Genomic DNA, 19,421 nt, shown 5'->3' on the forward strand with positions numbered 1-19,421 from the left:
GGGCCGCGCCCTTATCCAAGATGGCAGCGCCGGCTTCGCCCCGCTCCAAGATGGCGGCGGGGCGGCCCCGCCCCTTGGCGGCCGAGCGGGGCGGCGGCGGCGGTGGTGGCGGCGGCGGCGCCCGGTGTCGCCGGTGTCCTTGCGGCGGGCGGGCGGCGGCGGGCGCGGAGCCATGCTGGCCTTCGTGGCCAGGGCGGCGGTGAGTGGGGGCCCAGCGGGCCTGGGCCGGGCGAGGGGGCGGCGGCGGGCCCGGGACGGGACGGGACGGGACGGGTTCGGGGGGTGCTGGAGCGGGGCTGGGCAGGGGGCGTTCGGGGGGGGGGGGGGGGGCTCAGCCCTGCGGGGTTGGCGTTCAGGGAACCCTAAAACCGTGAGGGAACGTAATTCTGGGTGCGTCGGGTTGGAAAAGCCCTTCAGGATCAGCTGGTCCGACCGTCCCCTGCCACCCGTGTCACCGCTGAGCCTGGCCCCAAGCACCGCGTCCAGCCCGGCCGTGAGCCCCCCCGGGGACGGTGACCCCAGCACCCCCCTGGGCCGCCCGTCCCAAGGCCCCCTCCCGAGGAGCAGGCAGGGGAAGGCGGCCCCCCGGCAGATCCCACAGGGAGGAGGCGGCGGTGGGAGACGGCGAGAGCTACGTGATGGCTTCGCTCCCCGAGCGAAGTCTCGGGGTGTGAGCGGGCTCCGGTTTCTGATTTAAAAGAAAAGACAAACCCCCGCCATCTGACACCTCCAGCCGTGCTGGGAATCGGACACGGCTCTGAAATGCCTCCTGCCCTCCAGCCCCAGCCCGCAGGTGGGTTTCCCAGCAGCTTGGCAGGCTCTGGGAAAGGGCAGCTGCAGAGCTGGAACAGGGCCGGGGAGCGGCACCAGCCTGAGCTGGCCACGGCCGCACACCCCGCTCCCCGCTGGTGTTCGTTTTCCCTGTCGCTTGTGGGGAGAAGGTGGGCTCTGTGCTGTCTTTGCTGCCAGCTGCCTCCTCCGTTCGGCCTCGATCGCTGCTCCTCCTCCTCCCACCAAGTGCTGCGCTTTGACCTCGCACCAAGCAAGCAGAGGAAAGAGGAAAAGATGCAAAAAAAAGAGGAAAGATGCAAAACCACTCCGTGCTTTTAAATTGGGGTGTTCTCACTTCGGTTTGGGATTTTCCTGGTTAACCCTAGGGAAATATGAAACTCTTTGCTTGGGATCATCATACTTGATCTTAGCTACGTTAAAACCTGCTCCTCTGCCCCGCAGTAGATCAGACAGACATAAAGATGGGGTAATAGTCCTTGCGACAGCACAGTTCTGTTGGTGCCCTGCTTTGGAGATAGTTTTTTTTACTCCTTTTTTAAGGGTTGGTGGCCCAGAGCTCCCCACAGCCTTGCAATAACGATCATATGTGCATGGGGGCGAGGGCAGTAGGACACCACCTTTAGCCCCAAAGTGAACCTGCTCCTGTCCCCCACTAATTCCCCTACTGACGCAGTCACTGACCCGTTCCTGCTGGAGAGCTGGTCTCATCCAACACCCTCTGGCCACCTTTACCTGAGTAAAGGGACTAAATTCTCCATCACCCACAGAAGTGCTTCCCGTGCTTGTCCCCCTGGTGCCGCCTGCTTCCAGGACAGAACTTGGGGTCCCTCCTGCCCGCAGATATTCTGCTTTCCCTCCCCCTGGCCGCTGCAGCTTCGCTGCAGGCAGCCTCTAAGGGAGAAGCCCCTCACCGCTCCTGCGTGCTGAGGGAAAAACATGCCCAGCACCCTCACTTCTGCCATGGCTGGGGGCCCAGAACTATCGATCGAAGAAAGAGCAGCAGGCACCAAACGGGCAACACGGGGCTGACGGGCAGCAGCTGAGGGAGGGCTTCCTGAAGAGGTGCCTTTGCGGCGCTTGATGCAATCGGACGGTCCGATTACCCCCGGATTACCCCCGGCTCTCCCGGGCCTGCGTCTGGCCTTTAGCCCTCTGATCAGAGCAGTCATGTGGCACTTTGCTAATGAGGTGACGCCCTGCCCGGGCAGCACATTGTCAGGGGGAAGAGGAAACCAAGACAGGCCGAGGGAGAGCTTTACGATCATTTCTGTCCTCCCAGCCATGGATAGGAAGCAGAAGCAAGCAGAGAAGGTACAGTATGCCCACGCTGCCATGATTAACCCCCTTCATTTCTTCCCAGCCCCTCTCCTTTCATGCTTCAGTAATTCCCCCTTCTCTTGTTTTTAACATTCCTTCCCCAGATCTTGACCCCATAGTTCTTAGCAGGTCCTACGAGGAGCGTAGAGCATTTTCGCTGGGGGCTCAGCACTGCACAGAAGGCTACTGTCACCTTGCAGACTTAGCTTTCTTCTTCTCTGTGCTTAACTCTTGGGAGGCGGGGGCTGGCGGACACCTATTTTCTTATTGCTTTGGAAAGCAAAGGGCATGTTCTCACTGGCTTTGCATCCTCAGGCAAAGTCCAGAGTCCTGTAGAAGAGCATCTGGTGCGGTGCTTTCTAAGGGCTTTTGCTCCCTGTCCGATCTGTGCAGCCTGTTGACATCAGCCACGATTTCCCGAACAGTTCGCTCTGACCCCTCTCCAAAGATCCCTATAATTTGGCCAGATCCGTAACGGCACCACTGGATAGAGGTTCTCCTAAAATAGCTGGGTCCTTCACGAAATGGGGGGTTCACCAGCAAAGGAGCGTTGCCCCAGGGCCAGCACATCACAGCCAGTCCTCCCCGGCCGTCGCTGGTGATAAACCATCCGTGGCCAAAGCTGGGGCGGGGGGAGTTAATTGTGCCTCAGATTTGACTCGCCTTAACTACATTCTGCCTCCTCAAAGTGTAAAGGGTTGTTTGATTTGGCACGAGGGTATCGTACGACGCTGTTGTACATCATAAGAAGCGATGAAACAGTTTCTGGCTAAGAGGAAATTTCTTTCACAATTTACTTTGTTCCCACTTACCATGGGATGGAAGGGTTTGACATTGTCAAACGCAGCTGAAACATGCCCAGACAGTGGGAGATGGTTCATTATCCTGGCGGTGTTTCCTCTGATGAGATGGGAATCAGGATCTCAGGAGATCAAGCAGAGATCCTTGGGAGATCCTACAACCATCTAGAGACGAGACTAGAGATTGCTAGAGCATGCAGCCAGCAGACCTGAACCTTGCACCGGCGCTTCGTGTGCTCTGCTCCCATGCTGAGACCTCCGTGCACCTTCAATCTGGGATGGAGACTCCCAGATCTAGGTTATTTGCTACCTCACGGACATCGGGGGGAACTTGTGTCTCGACATGTGCTCTGTGCTTTACAGGCCAGGCCCTATGGCCTGCTGAAGCCGACGGCTTTAGGCAAGATCCCGGGCAGATTCCTGCTTCATCAAGAAGCGCTGCCCCATCTCCCCGTGCCGCCGCTGCAGCAGACGCTGGACCGCTACCTGCAGATGCTGCAGCCCATCATCAGCGAGGAGGAGCTGAACCACACGCAGGAGCTGGTGGCCGAGTTCCGCAAGCCGGGAGGCGTCGGGGAGAGGCTGCAGAAAGGCCTGGAGAGGAGAGCCAAGAAAACAGAGAACTGGGTAGGTCGGGACTTTGGCCCCGGGCGCTGATTAGGGAGGGAGGCGGTCTGCTGCACACCTCTCCGATGTGCTGGCTGCATCCACTGGGATCTGTGTTTTTATTGCATCATTTTCATCACCAGCCTGCCGCTGGCCTCCCTGAGCTGTGCAAGTTCACCAGGATCTGGGTGAGCGGAGCTTACGAAACAGGGAGTCCCTGACCTTGTTTGTGGTCACTAAATCCCTTAACCTGTTAGCATCGCACAGCTGCCCTAAGCAGTTGAAAGAAATTCTCTGCTCAAGCCCTGCACCAAGAGCCCCCGCTGCCTCAATCCCCCTCTACCATTCCATAAGCAAAGCACAACCCCCACACGCTGTTTGCAAAGCGTGGGGCAGAGCTGGGGGCAGCGTGCTGAGAGCATTCGCCTGGGCTTGGGTCAAACAGCAGCAGACGCCGTGCCTGCATGTTTGCCTTTCTCCATCCCAGCTCTCCGACTGGTGGCTGAAGACAGCTTACCTGGAGTATCGCCTGCCAGTCGTGGTGCACTCCAGCCCTGGTGTGGTCTTACCTAAGCAGGATTTTCTGGATCGACAAGGTCAGCTCAGGTAAAGTCCATTTCTGCCTTCCCCTGGGCTTCAGATGGGATGAGCTACCTCCACCGGGCAGGGAAGAGGGTGTTCAGGCTGACTGGGAAAGGGAGTAACGAGCATGCGATCACCTAATTTGATAGCCTGTCTGTGCTGTGCAAGCGGGCTGTACAGATAAGGAAAGGGTGGTAGGCTCTAAGGAAAATCCTGGTTGCACCAGATTGAGTATCTCACCAAGGCAGAAAACTGAGGAGTCTGGTGGTTCAGGCACCGAGCTGAGACTCAAAACCTAAGTTTTGGTCTTTGCTTCAGCACAAGTCTTCACTGCACGATGGCCAACACCTCCTCACTGGAGACATTGTGAGGATGTACCTGACACACGAAAGACGAGAAGGCGCTCAGATTGCGTGTGCAGTTGAAGGAGACATGAAAACTAGGCCAGGTGTGTAAGGGAGACCAAACAAACGTCTCTGGAATTTGCTAGTTCTTAGGGATGGGGGAGGCTGCTGCAGGGACTGTCCCCTGTTTTGTCATTTCACCTGCAGATTTATGGTTTGGAAAACTAACAGTCCCCAGCCTCTCTCCGTCCCCAGCCTCTCTCCATCCCCAGCTCCCTTACAATCAAACCCTGCTTTTTGTCTGGCTCCTTTCTGCCAGCGAGCACCAGTGTCCCCCGGCCAGCTCCAGCCCACTGCTGCCCACGCACACAGCTGATTCCCTCACTCATTCCTGCACCAGCCTCTGAGTCGTATCCTCTCTCTCTTGTGGGATCCCTTTAATTTTTAACCACCTCCACGTGTGTGTTTCAAACTCCATCTGCGATTGACCTCTGCACTGACCTTTACACAGGAATACCTTTCCCACCATTACATGTCACCACAGCTCCCCGCAGATCCCCACGCCAGCCAGGGGAGCAGCGAGGGTGAGAACAAATCCTCCCTTCCGCACACCTCACCGGGGTGCAGAGGGGGAGCCTTACAAGCACAGCGCAAGATTACACAAACATCTTTGAAAACTCTTGCTCATATTTCCTCACGTTACCTAAACAGTAGATAGTACCCTATCGGTGCTTCAACCAGTAGAATGGAGCAGCTTCATGTTAATATGGGCTCCTGTATAAAATACAGTTTAAAAGTGTTCGTACATCTTGTGACTGCATAAAGAAGCTCGACAGCATGGCTTGAGGCTAAAGCTTCAGATATCAGAGGGCAAGTTTAGAAAGTATTCTTCAGTCCTCAATCAGGCAACACTGCTGACTGAAAGTAAGTCAACTACCAAACCTCTCCACCGTCTCCCACTGAAGCCCTAACTGCTCCCAGGCTCTTTGCTCTCTGCAACAGAGCACAGGCTGTCCCGCTTCTGTTCCCCAGCTGTTTTATTCTTCAGGTTTTTCAGTATCTTCCTGAAGTAACTCAAAGTAATTTTCATTGAAAACTACTTTTGCGGAGATGCGCTTTATTTGTTTAACAGCCCTGAGGTTCCCAGAGTTCCTGCCTTTGATCTTTACGAGGGATGGAGACGCTGAGCAAACCTAGGTGACACTGCCTGCAAACGCCAAATGCTCCTACCACGTGGAAGCCTTTGAAGCTCAGCTGACTGCAGCCTCTTGTCACAGTGACCTCCGGCCTCCTTCCTCCCGTGCTTGGGTGGGAGCTCCCAGGCCAGAGCAGGCCCATCTGTCACTCCCAAGCGAAGCAGTTTGATGTGGCTCGTCACAGGCTCCCTCCCTGCTGGGAGCTGACATTTGCAGTGTTTATGTTGATCCTAGTAAACCCAGCACCGAAGCGTCGGCGTGCAGCATACCTGCATTTGTTTCAGACCCTTCGGTGCCAGAGGAATGCTCTTAGGGTTGCATCAGCAGCAAAACACTCAGCGGGTAGGAACTAAATCAGCAGCGATGAGTCTTGGATACAGAGATAGTGCTGTGGCTGAACTTGAAACTCACAGCTGGCTCCTGGCCAGGGAGAGGCACAAGTCCCCTCTTCTCAGTACTGCCACGACTCTGAACAAGGATATGACCAAAATCAAAACACATCGTAGAAAATGCATCTGTTAGAGGGTCAGTTATGCCTCCAAACTATGCCCTTTCTTTAAAGTTGCCTAGAATTCCCTGGCGATATACTCACGTTAAAAAACAAGTGCCACATGGTTGGACTATCCAGCAATCTCAATCTAAAACCCCCATAGTGACTGCATCAGCTAAGCAGTGCTGGACACAACAAGGGCTTGGCAGAAAAGCTGAATTTCCTACGGAGCAGAGAAGCTCTGCTACTCTTCGTGATGATCAGCTAACCCCTCAGCCCCGGATACTCCGTGTCTGAATCTCAATTTGTTGCATTTGGTATTTTTCCAGGTTTGCTGCCAAGCTGATCGAGGGCATCCTGGACTTCAAGACCATGATTGACAAGTGAGTTAGCAACCTTCCTGACTTCTTACACGTTCCTTACTGCCACGGAGAGGCCTAGTCTAGTCAATTAATCTCCTTTTTACAGAGAAAGCCAAAAGAAAACAGCACATATTTGAAAAGAGATACCGTAATCAACATTGTTGCTTACTGCCAAGGTCACCACTGCTAGAGAAAAGCAAATTTACTTTCCCTTCTTCATGTTCTTTGTTTACCTTAACACTCTCATTGGCATGCAAACACGCTTGGAGGGATCGAGCCTGACAGTCTTGTGGAGTTGCATACTTGAGTTTGCCCACAGAACAAGTTATAGCTCAGGCAGCAAGAATTTGTCTCTCTCCTTTTGGGTTTCTGGTGTTTCTCATCTTCCAGCTAGCTTTGGAGAAACTCGTTCCTCCCTACCCTCTCTCTTCTGAGCACCAACAAATCTCTGCCAAACATACATTATTTATGTTCCCGAAATAGCATCTGCTCGCACACTGCCAACGTCACACCCGTAGAGCCAAATTCAGACAGGGCTCGGGGCCAACCACGAGAAGGGTAGTTGAAGTATGACTGAGGCCCAATCAGGTTCACAAGTCATAGCAGATCGGGCACCCACCACCCTAGATTATAGCTGAAAACCTATTTTTGCCGTTTTACTGGAATCCAGACACCTCCCAGCATAACGTGCCCTGGATTCTTCTCTGCAGGCAGCATGGTGTATGCTAAGCTACGTAGGAGGCCCACAGATCTATTTCTCTGCTGTTGTAGAGGGGACAGTGTTTTTCCCCTTCACAAATAAAAGGCAGCAAACAGACACTTTCTGTGAGTCCTGTTAAGAAATTTAGTAGGAATGGGGAAGGATGGCCCTTTTACGCCACCAGCACCCATATTTAGGTCTTACTGGAGGGAGATATAGCAGCTGCATGGCTGATCCTGTGCCAGTTTTGTGGGGGAGTACAGGCCTTCTCACTGCTGCTTTCTCTCCCCGTCATTCCTTACCTTGCTGTGCCTCCAGTGAGACCCTTCCAGTGGAGTACATGGGTGGGAAGCCCCTCTGCATGAACCAGTACTACCAGATCCTCTCATCCTGCCGCATTCCTGGGCCCAAGCGGGACTCCATTGTCAACTACGCCAAAGGCAAGAAGCAGTCCAGACACATCACAGTGGTTCACAACTTCCAGGTATGGCAGCTCTTGGGCTCTCAAGGTTTGTTTCAATGCACGTGTCTCTCTCAGCAAGCTGTGCCGCTAGAGAAAAGCGAACAGAAAGTCTCTACCCACAGGGTTTGCCTTACCAGGGATGCATTCCACCTTCCTTTATCTTCTTTGGCTTTAGCTGGACAACAGCTGGGATTGCCCCATGTGAGCAAGGGATGAGGCAGAAAAAAGCTTTTTTTTTTTTCTTGTCCCTGCAATTCCCATCTCTCAGTCCAGACTTAGGAGACTGGGTCTCAAATTGGAAACTGCAAGTGGAAATTAGTAAAAATTTTACCGTGGTGGGTGAGTCTAGGAACTGGGAATTCCTCAGGTGTCTTGGCCCTCATTACCATGGTTTCTGAGCTTCTTAAAACCTGGGCTGTATTTACGTCCTGCAAGGGGATTTGGACTTGAGTCTCTCAATTCTGAACATCCTTCAAATGTCTGCTTACAAGCTGCGTTCTTAGGTCAGCTCTTACCTCCTCTGAGCAGCTGCTCCCTTTTTCTGCAGGTAGACTTCTTTCATTCACTATGTCTTTGCTCTTTTCACCTTCAGTTCTTTGAGCTGGATGTTTACAACAGCGATGGAAGTCCCCTTACCACTGACCAGCTCTTTATTCAGCTGGAGAAGATATGGAACACCTCCCTCCAAACAAACAAAGAACCTATCGGGATCCTCACCACCAACCACCGAAACAGCTGGGCAAAAGCTTACAACAACCTCCTGAAAGGTCTGTGCAGCCCCCGATGTGCAAGTGCTAACAAACACCACAGATGTTTGAATACCAGCTTCACCACTGTGCTCTGCTCGGTTCTTTCCTTCGGAAAGCTTTCGAAGCTTGGTCTGGGCAGATATGTGAATTTTCCACCCCAAAAGAAGAAACATAATTTCATTGCAAAGTGTTGCTTTATCTGTTTTAGAAGGTACACACACGAAGTCTGAAGTTTGATGCGTTAAACCTGAAATCCTTGAGTTTGTTGCCTTGCAAATGGGTGAGATATAAGAACCATGAAAATATGAGGCTGAATGCAGCATGCTTGCACCTGTAGCAACCCAACTACCTAAAACTGTAATAAGTGATTAACCCCACAATGACAAATACTGCCTTGTGGTACAACGGGGATCCAACACTGCATCCTTCAAACTTCCTCTTTCAAATTCCAATCTCTCTCCAATTAAGATGAAGTATTTCATCTCCCCTTTCTTATTTGCTGTTCCTTTTCTCTCCCAGATAAGACCAACAAGGAATCTGTGCGTACGATTGAGAAGAGCATATGCACTGTCTGCCTTGACGCCCCAATGCCACGGGTGTCTGAGGACATCTACAAGAGCCGCGTGGCCGCTCAGATGCTGCACGGTGGAGGCAGCCGCTGGAACAGCGGGAACCGATGGTTCGACAAAACCCTTCAAGTAAGTGCTGATGCTCTAAAGATTTTGAAGACGTGGGTCTGACAGAGATGATTTTTCCTGAGATTATAAGGGCCCAAGAAGATCCAGAAACTTTTGCAGGAAAGTTTCTCTAATACCAAAGTGCAAAAATAGGAGAGACAAAGTAGGGAAGCTGACAGCATGCAATCTTTTGGTTTCCCTTGCTGTCACCACAAACACTCATTCCTGCTTCAGGGACTTTTCATTCCTTTCACTGCCTCTGCCCACGCTTACTCAGTGTAGCTATTCTGTGTGTTCCTTGTAAATCAATTTTCTGCCTGCGGTGAACAATGCCTCATCTGCTTGGAGGCAGCCCAAACATAGGGAGGTCTGTTTCTTGTATTTTCCCTAGGCTTGTCACTTTTCCTGTTTCTGCCAGAAGCTGCCCAGGGTTGTAGAGTTTAGGTTTTTATTTTTTATTATTTTTTTGGTTGTGGTGGTGTTTTGTTTCGTTGTTTTTTTTCTTCCAAGCATCAGCTGCCATCCCACAGCATCCCTCTGTTCTCTTCTCCATTCAGTCTTGTCAAGAGCGTTCAAGAGCAGCTGTTATTCAAGCTTCTCCTGTCTTGGCTCACAGATTGTCACAGTGGTGCTTTAAAAGATTCTCATCTCTGCTGAACTCTGTGTTTTCAGTTATTTTATTCCTATTTGGAACTCTTCATCGATGGGATAGAGCTTAGATGCTTCAGCTAATTGAAAAGTAAGGCTAAGTCAGCACATGGCGATATTATTCCTGTATTACGTGTGCATCTAAATAAATCAAATCCATTGAACCACTCTGTAGTGCCAGGGCACTGAGCACACCAGCATAGCTATCAGGCACACTCTTTTATCCAGTTAATTTTGCAAAACTAACAGTGCTATCAGATCCTTCTAGACCTGCTCAAAGACTTCTATTGCTAAATGAGACCTTTGTGTTACCTTTCGAGCACGCAGGAAAAGGATCGTTGTCCATTCTGGTATGGAGCAGTGAGATACTAAGAGCTCTCTCCGGGTAGCTCCTGCTTCACGTACTGGATGTCCATCCTCAGCACTCTCCTTCACTCTCTCTCACAGTTCATCATTGCTGAAGACGGCTCCTGTGGTCTCGTATACGAGCACGCTCCTTCAGAAGGCCCACCCATCGTTGCTCTTCTGGATCACATCGTGGAGTACACGTGAGTCCTGCCTTCTCTGCTTTTCCTCGGCTTTGGAAATAGGTTTTAAACCACCTGCTTCCCCAAGAACATGCCTCTTCCTAGCCCACCAAGAATTTGTTCTAGAAGAAGGGTAATGGCATGCTATTCAGTTATAGTAGTTCTTGCATTTGCGATGAGAATTGAGTGTCCAAGCTCACGCTGCTTCCGTTGTTAGGGAATGCCATTGTTCAGAGTTAGCAGCACTTTTGCCTGGGAGAGGCGTTCCTTTTGGGCAGGAGGCACAGAAGAGACTGCTCTTGGCCCTCAAAAAGCATTGTAATGGCACCGTGAATATTTCAGCATGTGACAAGCGTCACAAAGTGCCAGGGCTGATCTCCTGTGCATTTCTGCACAGGTTCTACTGTGCTTAGCTGAACTTCGCATCAAAGGACTGGTTAAAGGTAGTCATTTTTCTGAGCAGGAAGAAACCTGAACTGGTGAGATCACCGATGATTCCTCTGCCAATGCCCAAGAAGCTGCGGTTTAACATCACTCCAGAAATCAAGAACGACATAGAGAAGGCAAAGCAGAACCTCAACATGTACGTATATACACTCAGAAGTCTGCACTCCAGTGACTCAGAGTAACTCATGCCCCCATTTGAAACATGTCAGCCTTCCCCTGCTGCAACCAGGGGCGTTTCCAAGTAACTTGGGTCAACAGCATCGAACCTAGCTGAAAAGCATGCTGAAGCCACCTGCCAAGAGGAAACAAAGGTGCCGAAAAGGGGCAATTGCTTATCCATCCCACTTCACTGAGAAAGAGCAAGGCTTTAGTGGATCCAGCTAGGGTTACTAGATATACACAAAGACGTAAGCCCATCTAACTCAGTGCAGATATGTAGCAGTGGCCAAAAAAGCTCACCTCCGTGATGCTGTCTAAATGGCTCTGTGTATGATGGAGCTGTGGGTCCCTGCGTAGGTCAGGTCCAAGTACCCTGTTCTCTCTCAGCCTCATGGAAGCCAAGTCATACCTTTATGTTACTAAAATAGGCAACAGGGTGAAGGAACACTTCCTCTTTCTTTCCTTGCAGAATGGTTGAAGACCTGGATGTTAAAGTCATGGTCTTTCATCAGTTTGGGAAAACCTTCCCCAAGTCAGAAAAGATAAGTCCTGATGCTTTTATCCAGCTGGCCCTGCAGCTAGCATATTACAGGTAAGACCACTAACAGTTTTTCAACCTCTTCACCTTCAGACTCAAATATGTGAGCTCGATAAAAGTGTCACAAACGAGCCTCTAGCAGGCTGACCTGGTCTAGTGGAAGGTGTCCCTGCCCACGGCAGGGAGGTTGGAATTAAGATGATCTTTAAAGTCCCTTCCAACCCAAACTGTTCTACAATTCTGACTTTCTTCTCCCTCTCCCAGGATGTATGGCCACGCCTGTGCCACATATGAGAGTGCATCGCTAAGGATGTTCCGTCTGGGCCGCACAGACACCATCCGCTCCACTTCTGTCGACTCTCTTAAGTTTGTGCAATCCATGGACAACCCTGACAAATCGGTGAGGATCTCAAAAGAAGTGGAGTGAGAGGACTCCACTACAGAAAATAAGGAAAGCTACTTATTTGGCTAACCCTATGTCAGCTGGTTTCAGCTAAGCAGACCTGTACCTGATAGAAAGGTTAAACTGCAACACAGCTTGGAGTATATAATTGCACACCTTGGGTTTCATTTGGCTGTCCTCTCACACGTTGTTTCCCTAGCTTTCGATACATGTGAAGTTATCTAATCTTACCGAAAAGAAGTCTCTCCCTTCTAGAAGTCTGCTTAGCCACTCGCATTAAGTTCTCCTGCTGATGGATGGAGAACTCTGAATGGTTACATTCAGAGTGACTTAACACAGCCAAACAACAATTTAAAGATTAACATCAGTTTGACATAGATACACAAGGCAGAAATGCCCCCATCCAACGGGAACAGCCAAAATGAGGTTACCCATTCTGGACAAAAACTTACAATCTGTGTATTCTCCTCAGGACCAGGAGAAAGCAGACTTACTGAGGAGAGCTACCCAGGCCCACAGGGAATACACGGATATGGTAAGTGATCTCTGCAACTATGCTTGGGGTTTTACACAGTAAATGGGGGTTCTGGCTAAAGATGAGACCTAAAGAGCATTATCTCTGCAGCATAACAATGTGGCCATTAGTACTGTTGCACAGAGCTAACTCTGATCTGACAGTGCTCTAGGGCACTGCCTGAACGCCTTCTCTCTAGCTAGCAGTGTAAGTGCCCCTTGTGACAGGAGAAAAATTAAAAGAAACAAATATCAAAATAGCTTTGGTCTTCACTGTCATTGTAGCTAATAAATGTGATGGCTGCATGAGGCCCCCTTAAACCACAGGCACATAGACAGGAACTGTAAGGTTGGTTCCACTGGGGTGTTTAATTGTCAGGCGTTTGAAACAAGACTGAGTATTGCTCCTAAAGGCAATACCCAGTTGTAGACTTGACAGATATTTAGAAATGCTTTTGTTTTGTTTTTTTCCCCAGAGTTGATAGTGTTGCTCACTTTCATGCTAGACGACAAGCTCTCACCTACTCTTCCTTCTATACAGGCAATAAGGGGGAACGCAATAGACCGCCACCTCTTAGGTTTGAAGCTTCAAGCTATTGAGGACCTAGTGAGCATGCCTGAGCTGTTCATGGACACAGCATATGCTGTTGCAATGCACTTCAATCTCTCAACCAGCCAGGTAGGCCTCATTTGAGCAACGATGGAAGCGCTCTGTTCATTGTCCTTCTTCCCCACATTTGTCCCTCATCCCTTTCCATTAGAAACTCATCTCCATTTGAGGACAGAAAAGTTTAAGCCTGCTACCTATCCCATTAAGCTGCAGCTCTGATCTTATTGCTGCCTCTCACCCCTGTAAAAACACCAGCATAACCAACGCCTAGATCACCTGCAGTGCTTGGTGTCTACATGCAAGTGGTATCAGTTAGAGTTAGATGCCAAAATAGCCTTGTTTATCTGCCATACCGTGGTTCTTACTGAGTAAGTTCTACTCATGACTTATTACTACAAGCTCGTGTTGGGGAGAATTCTCCTTTGCGGAAGCACAAGAAATCAAATTACTACAAAATGGCAGACTCCAGCAAATACGTGTGCACTGGTAGGTGTGTCTGACCAAAAAGGCCCTCTGTAGAGCATTTTCGTGAGATAGCAGTTTCTTCTACTGTTGACACAGTTGTTAGCATTTGATAGCTGTGTTTCTGTCTGGCTAGTTAGAAGCTTAATTACGTTGTCTCCACAGGTCCCAGCAAAGACAGACTGTGTGATGTGTTTTGGTCCCGTGGTTCCAGATGGCTACGGAGTCTGTTACAACCCGATGGATGAACATATCAACTTCGCAATTTCAGCATTCAACAGCTGTGCTGACACAAACGCAGCTCGTATGGCACATTATCTTGAGAAAGCACTGCTAGACATGAGGATCTTGCTCCAGTCCACTCCCAAATCCAAACTGTAAGAGGCAAATATGATGCACAGTCCCCAGCTAAAGGCGCTGTCCCTCATGCACTGAAGTTCCCAGTTCCTCAGAAAATGATTGAGAGGACAGCTTGCCCTGACTGGAACCCAGGAGGGCATCTACCATTTGTTTTCAGCAAGACATTACAGAATTGCCATCCGCAGATATTAGACTGTGCAGTGAGAGGAAGCATTGTCTTAAACCAAAGTGGAACTGACCTGTCCTCTCCCATCAATGCAAAGTGCACCTTCCTGTCCTCAAAGAGGACTGAAATAGGATCTTTTTATGGAACTTACTGTAAAAGAATATAGAAAGCACAGTCCTTACCAGTATCTAAATCCATTTGGTGAGGAACGGAGTTCTTCTCCAGGAAAAGCAGGGAATGTTTGTTTTATGATGGAACTACTGTTAAGACCAAGCCTTTTTCCGGTTTAGTCTTCTGGAGAGTGCAGCATCTTTGAAACTTGTCTGAAGAGTTCTCGTATACTCCAGCAAAACATCACCATTGAACTTTGGCAAGGGGAGAAAGAAGTTCTTAAGTCAGAGCAGACCCAGTCTTGTTAAGAGTGCACTTTACCAACCCCAGACACCTGGTCATTATGTGCTTTATAGGCCTGGGAACATTCCCTTCCCCTCGTTTTAAGATGCTGAGATCTCCTTTCTGTTGCACTGACCCAACTAACACGAGTACATCACCCACTACAAGCTAAGGTAGTTTTTTTTGTTGTTGTTTGCTTTGTTCTGGGCTTTTTGTCGAAGCTTGCTGTTGCAGGCCTAGTCATACAAAACTTCTCTCTCACACAGGTTTTGCTAAGTTTGGCTTTAGGTACCTTAACTTTTGTGGAGATGAAAAGGAATTGCCTATGCATTTTAGCAGAACAGTTGCTTCTTTGTACCTTTCTTTGGAGCTGAGGAAAAGAAACAGATGCTGACGTTCTGTTTACTAGTCAGAGAGCCACATGCCTATTCTCCTTCAGGGCACACATTACATCTAAGGTGGTTTTATACCTTGCTTTCAGAAACCACATTTATGCATAAAAGGTTATGCCTAAGTTGTGGATAAACAGAAATATTTCTGATCAGCAACTCCAGAATACGCTTTTGATTTTGGCCCACAGAAATCAAATCTGTCAGAGCCAAAGAAAAATCAGCTGCAGAATATCCCTTCTACACATCACTCTGTGTTAGAGGCACAGAAGCATTTGAAAAGAGGAAGAAAGCTGAGAACGTGGAGGCACTTTACATGTTTGTCCACTTTAGCAGCCGCTGTTCTGCAGTAACAGTACGGCACCGTTTCTGGAATTCTTTCTTACTGCAGCATTACTCAGATTTGTGCCAGCTCTATTCTGTGAAAGACATGGAGCTTGTAATAGCGTTTTCATGTTCAGCTGATGTACTTAAGACAGTAAAAGATTATATAAAAAACATTAACATACAATTTTAGCATAGGAACTTTTGTAAGCATTACGTCCAATCAATCTGCCAGAATCCAGGCTCCTTTTATTTTTATTTAGTAAAACTGTATGGTAATGAAGAATTCTAGTGCTATTTCTGCAACAGGAATTAATTTAATATTTAAACTGCACACCCTTCAAGATGTGACTGTTAGAACATCACCATAAACAAGAAGCATTACAAGTCTGATGGCCTGTTTTGTTAGAGGGAAATATTTCATCATAATTGCTACTTTTATGATGATAGACTAGCAAGGGACGTGATCAAAGTGCCTTGGTAAACATGTATGAAGTTTGCACTAAACCAGTTTAGAGAAAAATATTATTCTGATCTGCTTCTTGAAAGACACATGCGTATTGCATTTTTTTCTAAAAGGATTTTACTTTAAAACTTCATATACCTAAATAAACCTTAAAAAGGAAAATTTAACTGAAACTCACCTGCACAGCCAGTGATTGTATGAACTGCCACTTTCACATCATTTACATGGATTTAGTTGATCTTTTAGAAGAATCCTGAATGGAGTAAGATAGTGGGGAAAACAAAACAAAACAAAAAAAACACGCACAGTGGGAACGCTACAAACCTGTGAACACACATCCCTGCTCTGTTACTCCTCTGCTGTGAAGTAGACTGAAAACTGCAAGAGGATACTTGGTATTATCAAAGTGTAAGCTATTGTAAATACTACGTAAAAGACCACACCTTGCTGAAATAACAGTATCTACTTTTATGGAGCCTTTTAATTTGAAAAATATTTGTTTTGCTAAAGTAATCCTTCCCCGGTACTGAATCAGCCTCTGTGCTAGGGGATGAGTTACTTTTGTGTCTGCAATGCCTTCAACCACCAATACTACAGTATTGCCACTTAAGTATTTGTAACTGGCCCTTTTCTACTGTCTTATGAAAGGCAAAGGGTCTCAAAGGAAAGTGCCTATTAAAAATTAAGCAGAAGCACACTCTGCTATGAATATATCTCAGAAGATGGGATTGATCTGTCTTGGATCTAAATCTGGATATCCCACTAGCTTCAGCAGAGTGCCTGCAAGAAGAACAGTATCACAGTGAAAGACGAGATTCTTAAAGCATTTTATGCATTCTTAAGGATATATGGAGGTGAAATTCAGATGAAAAACTTTTTTGAAGTGCTTGAAAGGACACTAAAATCATTACAAGGTTTCTCCTTTTTTTAAAAAAAAGTCTTTTATTGTGCAAGTTCTAAAATGTGATAGTATTCTGATTCATACTTCCAATTTTTTCCAGCGTCAGCTTACTGAGTACTATTCTCCTCCCTGGTTTTGATTGTCTGATTGCTTTAGTGAGAGATGTCCATAGTCTTAAAGCCACGTTAAGTACACAAAACTTAACTTCTGGAAAAACTACTGATTTGGAGCAAACAAAGAAATGCATAGACTGAGAACATTCAACTAACTCCTGGGGTATAAGTGCAATTTCTGATAGAGCCTGGTAGTGTTTGCATGCTTTGCTGGTTAGCTGTATTAAGTTCTGTTTTGATAGTGTAATCCATGTCGTGCAAAGTTTTGAAATGTTCTTCAAATAAGCTTCGAATAAACACAATAAACAAGTGTTACAAAAAGGCTTAAATCTTAGTCACTGCAGAAGTTACATTACTGCCCTTACAGGAGAACGTTTGTGTGTGGGGACAGCAAGAACAGCCAACCATGACATTCTGTCATCTTCCTTTTATTGTCTTAACATCTCCATCCAGCCCTTGAGTACAGGGGAGGAACTTGAAAGCATCTGCTTGCAAAGCCATCTATTCCAGAGGAAATATTTTAGAAACTAGTGGCAGGAGACTTCGTACAAGTATAGGATAATAAGGCAGAGCCGGAATCTTTTTCCTGCACAGCACCATTTAGTTAAGAAAAATCCATGGGATCACTAACAAATTTCTACCACCAAGTATTGCAAGTATTTCTGGAAAGGTACAGGAAGAGCAGGCAGAAGATGCAGATAACAAACAGATCACAGAACACAGGAGAGTTTATTACAGAGTCTTACAAGAGCTCTTCTCCCTCTCTTACTCCTAAGCATTACTGTAGGGAGCTTGGGTTTGAAGGCAACATGAAGAGGAACAGCTTTGTACGTTATACTGCTCTCCATGAGGAGATGCAGTCTCTTCCCTGTGCTCTAGTTCAATTGGTGCTTCCACACAATTTTTCCAGCTGTCTTTCAAAACAGCTTACAAGAAGCTGGGAAAGTGCTAGTCACTCTTTAAACAATCTTCTTTCAGCCTTGTCCTTGGAAAAGAGAGCTGTGATCCTCTTTCTTGCTTTGTAAGTTAACTTGTAAGAGATACAAGGAGAAAATAATTGGGTTTGCAAGTAGTAAGTGATTAGTACCAGCTTTCAGATTCAAACATATGGTACCGCCATGTCACATGGCCTACTTGATGTCCTGTCCCAATTTTAATAGAGCTATTTTAAGTCAGACTGAATGTCCTTGTGAAAGCTGTAAGGTGCCTCTTTATTCTGATACACCTTCAAAGCAGATCCAGTGCTCAGGTCCTTCAGATGTTAACAGAAACAGGACTGCCTATGTTATGGGGAAAAAAAAACTAAACAGTTCTTAAATCTGGTTTGATGCAAGTGAAAAACAGTTTACTATGCAAAGCTACCTGAACAGACAAGCTTAAACAGCTTAATTCCTGATCTCCTAGATCAGGATCACTACTTTCTACAGTTAGTACTCTGGTTGTCCAACAGTTTCTACAGCAGCCAACTCCCACTCCGTATGAACACACAAATTCCTATGGCAACAGGCACAGATGAAAACTTAAAAAAAATAAATATATATATATATATATATATCAAAACCAAGGTGAACAGAAATACATCTCACTTCAAGCAGCTTTATAATGCAGGAGTCTGTTTAAAGTGAAGATAGTAAAAACAGGCAGCAAGACTGAGATGTGACAGTCATTTTACCTCTGCTCACATGACTGCATCGAAGGCACACCGATGACCTTTGAGCCAGTTCAGAAGCTGTCCTTTATCTGTGAAAGTTCAAGTCAGTTGTGCTTTGAATAAATATTTCTCTGTAGTTACACTTGAACTGCTGCATTATATACTAGAAATACAGAAAGTGTCCATGCACAGCCCTGAAGCACGTTGAGTATAGCCCTTGCCAGGTTAACTCATGGATCACTGAAGTTGGAGCACACACAGATGGCAGGCACACTCCCACAGAGACACAGCATCCAGAGAGCTGACTGGCCAAACGAGGAATCAAAATGGAAGAAGGATGGAAAGCAAAACTTGCTTGCAGGAGTTTGGCACTCAAGATTATGCCTGCAGAACCCCAAACAACCCCCTGTAAGAACTGGTAGGAGTATCTGCTAAAATAAGCTCACTACTGAGTTCACAACCGGACTCTAACAAGACTTCAGAAGATTCAAACAGCAACTGAGCTAGTTATTAGTTGTTCACCTTATTATTTCTTTATGGTTGTCACTGTTCATTCTTAAAAAAATCCCTCCCTTGAGCTTTAACAAAAACATAAAATAAAATAAAAATCCAGTGCTTAAGACAGAGACTAGCAACTGAATTTTGTAAGGCTTTGGGCTGACTTATTGGAGCATAGCATTGCTTATAACCAATGGGCTTTCGAGCGCCATCGGTAGCACACCAAGTACAACAACAGAAGCTGTACAGATCCCAGCAACCCTGAGGTAATAAAAGAATAAAGGAAGAGATGAAATAAACATGAGATATGTATGGTAATCTTGCCACCTAGAAGAGATTCTCAGAAAGACAGCCTTGCTAATTACACACCAGGAGCAGCAGTGGAAAAAAATATATATATCAGTGTATTTCGGTTCTCCTTTGTTTTTTTTTTTTTTTTTTTTTTTTTACACACACACTCCCCTTAATGGAATCCGTGCAGGCTTCCCCACAGAACCATCACTAGTGTTAAAAATCAAATCTTTAGTGCTTTCTTTCTATCTGTACAAAGTGCAGTTGGAATTGAATTTGATCTCCCAAACTGGTGGCAGAAAGGAAAGAAAACCTTCCTCTCCCTTCTACCTATGTTACACCATCTTAGGTCCCCTCCCCTCTTGAGAAATTTTTCAAAACTAAAAGCCCTAATTAAGCACGACCAACTGGAGATTAGTTTTGTCATCTTCTTCCAAAAAAGAAAAACCCAAACAAAAAGCAAAACAAAACACACAATGCCTCA

General features: G+C 47.2%; 1 protein-coding gene across 2 annotated transcripts; it reads left to right on the forward strand.

Annotated features, from left to right (window-relative positions):
* The first annotated feature begins 20 nt into the window (after window positions 1–20).
* Window positions 21–19,361, forward strand: CRAT (carnitine O-acetyltransferase). 2 transcript variants are annotated; one of them, XM_035554969.2, is made up of 15 exons: window positions 21–199; window positions 2,001–2,103; window positions 3,273–3,536; window positions 4,003–4,121; window positions 6,457–6,510; window positions 7,508–7,673; window positions 8,245–8,419; window positions 8,921–9,099; window positions 10,174–10,274; window positions 10,717–10,836; window positions 11,329–11,451; window positions 11,662–11,797; window positions 12,273–12,335; window positions 12,855–12,992; window positions 13,551–19,361. In XM_035554969.2, the coding sequence occupies exons 1-15, from the start codon at window positions 21–23 to the stop codon at window positions 13,764–13,766; spliced, it is 2,136 nt and encodes a 711-aa protein (XP_035410862.1). In that variant the 3' UTR covers window positions 13,767–19,361. The 2 variants fall into 2 exon arrangements, with proteins under 2 accessions (XP_035410862.1, XP_035410863.1); XM_035554970.2 differs by lacking the exon at window positions 2,001–2,103 and having other exon boundaries at window positions 71–199.
* Window positions 19,362–19,421: the final 60 nt, after the last annotated feature.

The sequence above is a fragment of the Cygnus atratus genome, chromosome 19, assembly GCF_013377495.2.
Source record: "Cygnus atratus isolate AKBS03 ecotype Queensland, Australia chromosome 19, CAtr_DNAZoo_HiC_assembly, whole genome shotgun sequence".
Classification (NCBI taxonomy): Eukaryota; Metazoa; Chordata; class Aves; order Anseriformes; family Anatidae; genus Cygnus; species Cygnus atratus.